Source organism: Chrysochloris asiatica, unplaced genomic scaffold, assembly GCF_000296735.1.
Source record: "Chrysochloris asiatica unplaced genomic scaffold, ChrAsi1.0 scaffold00116, whole genome shotgun sequence".
NCBI lineage: Eukaryota > Metazoa > Chordata > Mammalia > Afrosoricida > Chrysochloridae > Chrysochloris > Chrysochloris asiatica.
The window spans coordinates 8469410-8478989 of NW_006408634.1; the positions used below are offsets into that span (position 1 = coordinate 8469410).

The 9580-nt window shown below is 41.9% G+C and overlaps 2 protein-coding genes across 2 annotated transcripts in view; both read right to left on the reverse strand.

Annotated features, from left to right (window-relative positions):
- The window catches only part of LOC102811784 (zinc finger protein 343-like), a 20476-nt gene extending 12764 nt beyond the window's left edge, over positions 1-7712 (reverse strand). Inside the window, exons 1-3 of the mRNA XM_006868425.1 lie at positions 7673-7712; positions 805-885; positions 590-645 (exon numbers count right to left, since the gene is read on the reverse strand). Coding sequence (XP_006868487.1) covers positions 590-645; positions 805-885; positions 7673-7712 — 177 coding nt within the window. The remainder of the gene's footprint in view (positions 1-589; positions 646-804; positions 886-7672) is intronic.
- A 104-nt stretch (positions 7713-7816) lies between these two features.
- Positions 7817-9580, reverse strand: part of LOC102812172 (zinc finger protein 343-like) — a 24128-nt gene continuing 22364 nt past the window's right edge. The window contains exon 6 of the mRNA XM_006868426.1: positions 7817-7953. Within this exon, the coding sequence (XP_006868488.1) occupies positions 7817-7953 (137 nt within the window). The remainder of the gene's footprint in view (positions 7954-9580) is intronic.

Here is a 9580-nt window from a genome sequence, read left to right on the forward strand (position 1 = left end):
GAAGCAGGTTAACTGTTGTTGCATGGAGTGCATATAATCATTGAGATCAAACAAATGTATGATTTGCTGATGATCTTATCTATACACCTTCATGTGATAAACAAGATCAAACAAAGCCAAACAAAAATTCAGCAATTAAAAAGTGAAAACACTTGCAGTATACAAGACGGTGACATTATATAGCACGCATACAGATAGGAAGTCCTGAATGATCACTAGGCTGTAAAGTCAGTATCACTGCAGCATCAACTGCTCTCCGGAACTGCTAAGTCAGAATCAACTCAACAACACTTAACAACAACATATGGTTGAGTAGTGAAATTTAAGAGTATCTTTTAAATTTTTAGCGATCTCTGTCTTTTAAGAATGTTTTTCAGATATTAAGTTTTCTGGAATTATTCAATATTAATTTTTCCTATGTTTTCTAAAAAAAGAATGTACCAAAAGTACAGAAATCATCCTAAACTTACTAAAATATTACCTTATCCCTCCCAAAGATAGAGGAAAATATAGGCCTGTTCTTCAACAAGTAAGTCAGAATTTCAAAACAATAAAGCAATTCCAAAAAAAAAAAGCAATTCCAACTCACCAGTATTTTGGGCTTCCTCTTCTCTTGGCGCCAGTCACTAGCCCTGGAGGACAAACCTAGGGGAAGAAAGAGGAGCTATAAGAAAGCACACCTCCCACGATGCTCCCAGAGGAGGTTTTCTGGTAAGGGAATGGAAGAAAGCTGTCACTTTCCTTGCTATGGCCACTAATACATTCTCACATAAACCTGGAGCCTTGGTCCCCTGTAACTCTCACCTTTGGCCTTATGTGTTTGAGTCCATTTCTTCCTCGTCTCCATATCGTCCTTGTGTTTTGAAGCCAAAATCTTGCTCAGTCCTGCTTACCAGGGCAGAAGAATCAGGCAGTGAAATGGCCCCAGAATCAATACAGGAGCTCTCTTGAAATTCTGGCACAGGATCAACGGGAAGTTACTTCATCTCAGGATGGATCTCTGCTGCCTGGGGTGACTTGTTCACAACTCCACCACGAAACTCCCTCTTGTTCCCATGCGTGCAGGACCTGTGGGATGGAGAAGCGACTTGATGCTTCTGGATCCTTTACTGTGAGCCTCATTGCCAGATCCCTTCAGCAGAGATGCGGTCCTATCACCCCCTCCTCAATCATCACACACAGGGTCTCTGCATTTTCACCATTATCCATTTCAGGCCTATGTGTCCTCAAGTCTGTTCCCTGTCAAAATGTGGCCCTTTTGACCCCAAAACTGAGATTCAAGCTCCATGTTCCAGATGAATTTCTGATGCTGAGTCAGAGACAAGACAGAATGCAGCCTAATGCCTATGGAGAAAGAGCCTCTGACAACTTAGGGCATGCAGCAGTTGTCTTCTGTGTCCCAGAACCCCAGGTTCCAACTGTGTTCAACCCCCTATGTCACTGTACTGAGGTCTTCGGGAGTCTGAACTGAGTCCATACAGGTCTCACGATGACTTGCAAAGATAACACAGCACTTTCCATGACTGTGTCTCTATGTCACATGACCCTATCAGTCACAGAGCTACACTCATGTGGTCCAGAGGTGATGTTAGGAGCAATGGCACCTTCAGAAGCTCCTCACACACCCTGGCCAGGACCTGAGCTCATGGGACTACAGCCCTAACACTGTCTTGCTGCTGCTGTGAACTCCGGTTGAGTTGATTCCAACTCCTGGTGTGCAGCGTAAAACACCTCCATAGGGATTTCATGTGTGTGATCTTTTGGAGGCAAATTGCAAAGTTTATCTTCCGAGGAAACTCTGGTGTGCTTGAGCTGGCACCCTTTCTTTCCACTAGTTATGGAGCGCTTAACCCCTGGTGCTATGCAGGCACTGTTTACGTTTACTACTGCCTCATTAGTGCTATTGTTGTTGTTAAGTGCCCTCAAGTCAGTTCCAACCCACAGCAACCCTGTATAGGGTTTCCGAGGAGCAGCTGGTGAACCTGAACCACCGACCTTGTAGTTCAGCTTTGCAGTCTGACGCATTAACCCACAGCGCCACACCATGGTATAGACTCTGTGATAATTGCAAGAATGCTAAGACCATTAGAAAAACATTTTTTCAGCGGTATATGAGGTATCTTTTGAAAACTGGCCAGCTACTAAAATCACATGCTTCCCAAAACATTAGTTCATGGAGATCCCTAAAGACTGTGCTAAACTAGGTGATTTCAGCAACTGGAATGACAGGACCTGTACAAATATACAAGAAAAGATCTTACTGAAGTAACAGAACGGTCCTAAATGACAAACGCTAAGAATTCTGATACTCAATGGGAGAAAAGTAGTTTTAAGGCTCAGAGAGGTGATACTTGTATATCTTGCAAAAGGTGACAAAATAAAAAGTGGCTATGACTGAGAGACTTCCGGAAAGGTGGCAGACTAAACAGACAGGCCTGCACAGACTATCTACAGCAAAGATAGAGGAGACTAAAGGAGGACAATCCTGGAATGCTGGAAGGTTAGAGATGTGGCCTAAATACCTACCTATCTACCTACTGGGAGATGCCAAGCAGGGCAGTGAAAGACAGACTGAGTAGGGAACGGAAAGCGGCCACACACGGGACGGCACAGCACAGCACGGCAAGGCCCTCTTGAACCCTGCAAGCTGTTTTGAAGAGATGCAAAGGCAGAGGCCTAACAGTGTAAATTTACATAGTCGAAGGCAAAAGTGCAATTCCTTTGTTTCCCACACTCCCTGAGCTCACAGGTGTAAGGCCGACTCCCACCCTCATCTAAGTCCAGCACAGACCCTGCTCTCCAGGAGTTCCGAGCCAGGCAGTTTCAACCGGTGAGAAGTTGGAACCAGTTGCGCAGCCTAGGTATCTGGACTCAGACGAACTCTGCTCTAGATCTACAGAACCCACAGAGCCTCCAGGACCGAAACAGATGAGCGGGAATCTTCATAATTAGCCAAACAGTATACTGATTCTGAAAGACGCGGAAAGTGGGTACCTGAAGGGCTTTCAGAAACTACTTCCGGATTGGGTTCTTCAAACATAGACAACACCTAGACCTATAGGAACTCCATCTAAGACTGCGAACTCAGCCATCACATCCCTCCTTCACTGACTTCCTGAGTGTCTTTGCTGGTGGAGCCCCTCAGAGTGTTTCCCTCTCGAGGTCCAACCACTGAACTGGTTTTTTGTTTCTCTTTCCTTTAGCTGCTTCTTTGCTTTTGTTCATTCCTTCTTTTCCTCCTCCCTTTCTTTCCCTTTCCTAGACTTTCAATGAATAGTTATGCTCCCAATTAAAAGGTTTCAAAATGCATAAGTCAAACGCTAATTTGAACTGAAGAAAGAAATAGATAAGTCTACATAATAATAGACAAACTCCTTGTGTGGTGAGGTAGGATCAGCACTGGACTGTGAACCACAAGGTAAGCAATTCAAACCCACCAGCTGCTCCTCGGAAATCCTATTCAGGGTAGCTTTGAATCAGAACCCATTTGTCGGCAATAACAACATATTAGCAGGTGATTTTAATACACCACTTTCAATGCAGGACAGGACTACTACAAAGAAATTTGGCAAAGACTCAGAAGAACTACACAACACAACCAAACAACTTGACCTCACAGAAATATACAGAGTATTCAATCCAACAGCAGCACAATATACATTCTTTTCAAGTGTACATGGAACATCTCCAGAATAGATCATATGCTAGGCCACAGAGCTAATCTCAATAAGCTTTAAAACATCAAAATACCACAAAGTATTTTCTCAGATCACACTGTTAAAAAATAAAAAATCAACAACAGAAACATCAAGGTAAATAATCAAACACAAGGAAACGGAATCATGCCCTGCTTAGAGGCTACTATTCTTCTAATAGAAGGTAATGTTCAATGCCTTCCAATTTATTCTGACTCATAGCAAACTTGTAAAGGGTTTCAACTGAACAACTGGTGGGTTTGAACTTCCAGACTTGGGAGTTAACAGTCCAGTGATTATCCTATTGTGCTATAAGAGAAAAATAAAATAATTCCCGACTCAAATGAGAACAAAAGGACAACATACCAAAACTTTTGGGACACACCAAAAACAACTCTCAAAGGGAAATTTACAGCAATAAAGGGACACATCCAAAATGAACACCTTAATCCAACATCTCCATCAAATAGAAAAAGGGCAGCAACATAAGGATCCAGGCACCAGAAGAAAATAATAAAGGTTACTGCTCCTTGGAAACCTACACAGGGTTGCTATGGGTCAGAACTGACTCCACGGCACTTCACAACAATAACAACAACAACAACAACAGCACAAATAAGTGAACACAGTAAAACAACAGGAAGAATCAACAAGACAAGAAGTTGGTTCTTTCACAAGCGAACCACAGGAAATAAAAGGAAAGTAACACATCCCTACAAAGAATTGTACTCCATGCAATGTGAAAGTCTAGAATAAACAGACCAATTTATGGAAACACAGGACCTAACTACATTAACACAGACTGACTTGTATGACAGGAACAGGACAACAATGATAGAAGAAATTGACCAAGACATTAAGACTTCCTACTAATAAAAAACACTGGACACAGAATGCTTTGCTGTTGAATTCTAGTAAACATTCAGAGGGGAGATGACACCAATCCTACTCAAACTATTCCAGAATGTAAAAAGGAAGGAGAACCCCCCCAGTTCATTTTATGAAACAAGCAAAATCCTGATATCAAAATCAGTCAGACATTTCTAAAAATGAAAATTAGAGACCAATACTCCTCATGAACACAGATGCAAAACTTGTCAACAAAATTGTATCCAACAGAATCCAACAATATTTCAAACACATAATATCATGACCAAGTGGGATTCATACTAGGTATGTAGGGATGGTTCAGTATTAGAAAAACGATCAATGCAATCCTCAACGTAAATAAAACCATGGGTAAAAAATGATCCTCTCAATTGTAGGAAAAGCTGTGGAGGAAATCCGCCACCCATTTCTGATATAAACACTCAACAAAACAGGAATAGAAGGGAAATTCATCAACATAATTAAGAATATATATACAAAGCCGTTTGAACTGCACGGTCAGTGGTTCAAGCTCACCAGCTGCTCATCGGAAAACCTATAGAGGTTCGCTATGGGTCGGAATCGACTCGATGACACTCAACAACAACAACACAAAACAACAGACGTCTATCTGAAAAGACAGAAATTGAAAGCATGAACGCTGAGGAAGAGGAACCAGACAAGGATGCTCTTAATCATCACTCCTATTCACTGCTGTGCTGAAGTCTTGTTGCTGTTGCAGCTAGTTATCATAGCGACCCTGTATGGGGTTTACAAGGAGCAGCTGGTGGGTTTGAACTGCCAACCTTGTAGCTCACAGTCCAGTGCTGATCCTACAATGCCATACCAGGAGTCTTATGACAGAACTATGAGGCAAGAAAAGGAATGAAAGGCATCCAAGCTGGCAAAGAAGTCAACCATTCCCTATTTGTATATGGGATTCCTGGTGTGGCACTGTAGGATCAGGACTGCACTGCGAACCAAAAGGTGGGCAGTGCAAATCCACCAGCTGTTCCTTGGAAACCCTATACAGGATACCATGAGTCGGAACCCTCTCAGTAGCACTTAATAATAACAACATTTGCAGATGATATAATCTTACATATAAAAAATTCTAAGGACTCAGCAAGAAAATTATTGGAAATCACTGAAAGATTCAGCAAATAGCTAAGGAGAAGAACAATATTCAAAAATTAGTTTCATTCCTTTACACTAATAAAGAGAGCGCTGAAGTGGAAAACAATACCATTTATAATAGTCTCCCAAAAGATGAAATACTTAAGAATAACATAACCAGGAGAAACAAAAAGGGATTGTAACCATGGCAAGGAAACGATATATGATGGGATCAATGTGAAGCTGGTGTCCTCCCATGTAAACTATCACATAATTCACAATAAAGCATTTTTTTAAAAAAAGGTCTTTACAAAGAAAACTACAAAACACTGCTGAAAGAAATCAAAAGGGACCTAACAAAATGTAAGAACATACCTAGCTCATGGAAAGGAAGCCTTAACATTGTAAAAAAGTCAACACTACCCAAGGCAATCTAGATATAATGCAATGTTAATAGAGAGTGCAACATCATTCATTAAAGAGTTGGAAAAACTAATCACTAACTTCATATGGAAAAGAAAGCCACCTCAGATAAGGAAAGCATTACTAAAAAAGAACAAAGTAGGAGGCCGGTCACTTCCAGAGCGCAAAACCTACTACAAAACCACAGTAGTCAAAACAGCATGGTACTGGTAAGATGAAAGACACATAGATCAGTGAAACGCAGTTCGGAATCCAGAAGTAAATTCATGTATTTATGGTAAGCTGAGCTTCAACAAAGGGCCAACACACATTAAATGGGGAAGGGACAGTCTCTTCAACAAAATCTGCTAGAAAAATTAGAAATCCATTTCTAGAAAAATGAAACAAGATCCTTATCTCACACCATATGCAAAAAGGAATACAACATGGATTAAAGACCTAAATGTGAAACCAAGAATTATAAAGCTCATCAGTGAAAAAATAATGACAAATTTAGGGTCTCCAGTATATGGTATAAATATGACACATAACTGAACACACAAACAACAGAAGACAAAATAGATTGCTGGGACCGCCAACAAATTTGACAGTTATGTTCATCAAAAGATATCACCAAAAGAGTTTTAAAAGGATAAAAATTTTAGTAATGATATACCTGACTGGGGACTACTCTCTAAAATTTATGGAATACTTTCAACTTTTCTACAATAAGATATGTAATCCAGTTTTAAAAATGGGCAGAAAACATGAGCAAACATTTGACTAAAGAAGACATTCACGCAGCTAGCAAACAGAAGATATGCACAAGATCATTAGCCACTGTTATTGTTGTGAAGTGTCGTCAAGTTGATTCCCAAACAGCTATCCTGTATAAGGTTTCCAAGGAGCATCTGGTGGGTTTGAACTGTGATGACCTTGTGGTTTGCAGTCCAGCGCTTATTTATCGTACAGTGCCACAACAGGGTTACCATCACCCAACTCAAGAGATGCAAATTAAAACCAAAATGTATCATCTTACCCAAGCGTTGAGAACAAAGTTCAAAAAAACACAGAAAGCAACAAATGCTGGCGAGAGTATGTAGACACTGGGGCCGTGTCCTGCACGTCCTACACTGCTGGTTTGTCTGTAAAATGGTGCATGTACTGTGAAAATTGTATGGCGCTTCATTACCAAGTTGAAAGCAAAATACCTTATGATCAGCGATCCCACTACTTAGTATCTATCCTTAAGAAGTGAGAAGAGTGGCTCGAATAGATTTATGCACATCCATGTTCACTGCCGCACTATTTACAATATGGGTCGGAGCCGACTCAACGGCACTTAACTACGCGTCACTTCAGTCGTGCTTTTTTCTCCAAACGGGCACACACACACAACACACCCACACAGCGCAGACTCCCACCCCTCCAACAGAAGCACTCCCCTGGTGGCCAACCCTCCCCTCGGGTCCCAGTGTCAGACTCAGCCTTTCACGATACCCTTACCGCGCTGGAAAGGACACTCTGAGATCAAGAATCCCTGGGGACCAAGCTCCATTCCGTCACTCCCGCGGAGCTACGCCAGAACTAACCTGCCAGAACCCGCGCTGAGTGGATCCTTTCGGCCGCCATTGGTAACTTGAGTCACGTGGTGAATTAACACAAAATTCCACTGTGTCCTGGAGAGTCTACTTAAAGTCCTTACGTATTAAATGGGTGGTGGTTCCCGAATAAAGTCACTGTTCGGTAGCGTACCTGAATGACTTGGCGCAGCAGAAGACGCTGAAGTCCTTCACACAGACGACTTCCGCATTTGTAACTGGTCGCGCGACACAACGTAAAAGCGAGCTTCCGGTTGGTGTGAAGGCACCGCCTAAGGAGCGAAAGGAACTACAACCTTTTTACCTGTTGTTCTACGGAAGCCGAGCTGAATTCAATGGGCTTAAAAAGCTGTGACTTAAATTATCCGTGAGCTTCATAGGGACCCGGCCGTGGAGTTCCTGTTTTTACTTATGTTCAAGATAACCAGAAACGGAGTAGGCAACCAGGTTCCAAAGTCACAGCTAAAAACAAAAGATGTTTATTTTTGTAAAAGTATAGGAAAGCGTGGATCAAAACAAACTATGGAAAACATTGCAAAGAATGTGAATTCTGTAACAAATTGTGCACTGTGGAACCGGTTGTTAAGTGGCAAGCTGGTTCCGACTAACCGCAAAGTCAGTAGTTGGAATCTACCAGTCGCTCTGCGGGAGACAAATGAGGCTTTCTACTCCTGTGAAGATTTACAGCCTTGGAAACCCTATAGAGGGTATCTATGCCTCTGAACTGATTTGGCTTCACACCACCACCACCATAGAGTTTCAGAGGTGTGGCTGGTGAGTTTGAACGATGACCTTGCAGTTCCAACTGACCTTGTGCTCCAGTGTCATGGAGAGTCCATGGAAATAGTGAGCGGTGTATAATTAGAAAAGACTGGTGGGCTTTACCCAAATCAAGGTGTTTTCAATGATATTCTAGGCATGTAAACACTTGTGTTGTGAGAATTCATAACTTTAAATTATGGTAGTGATAAGGAATATTGAATAAATTATGGACTATAAGAATAATACTTCATTTATGTAATTGTTCTATAGTACGACCTTGAATTCCACAAAAAATGAGAAAGAGTTGTGTTGAAGAAGGTCCAACTAGAAAGACATCCAAATTCAGAGTGAAGATGGCCACCCAAGCAGACAATAAGGAAGTAAAGGTTTTTCTGCAGCTGGAGATCATAGTCCACTGAAGGACAACCAGAGCCTTCAAAGGAGTGATATCTAAAAGCAAGTGATATGCAGGGACAGGTGGGTAACATATATCTGGGATGACAAAACTACGTAATTGTAAGTGTATGTGTTCTTCAGTTTATTACAAGACATCACGGGTCAATCCCAGGACAGGCTTTTCAGGTTACCTATTAAAACTAAACTCTCAATCATCTCTGTTACTGAGGCTCCATTACAAAGATTTACCCATTATGCTGTGCATCAAGACCTTGCAGATGTAAGCTGTTATCTCTTACATCTGATGACCACAGTGGCAACCTTGAGGTTACCAACCCGACTCATAGCCACTACACTACCAGAGCTCTTTAAACTCATATATAGAAACTCACAAAATTTTCAGTGGTCTGTTGTCCAAGAATTGCATACAAACTTGACTACATGAAACACTGAGCTAAGGACCACTGTGCCATATCTAGTCAATGTCGCCACAAGAATGTCTCCCACTTGCCTGACCTGCTGGTGACAACCACCCACACATCTTACAACCATGCCTTAAAGAACCTCCCAGGATGCAGCCCTGGCCACTTAGAGACTCAGAGACAGGGAAAGAAGGCGAAATGAGTCAGGACTTGAAATTGATCAGGAGAGTGTCCTAGAGGCCAGCACATCACCTAGCACCTGTGGTGTTATTTGTTGTTGTTGATAAGTGCCGTCGAGTCGGTTTCGACCCATAGCGAC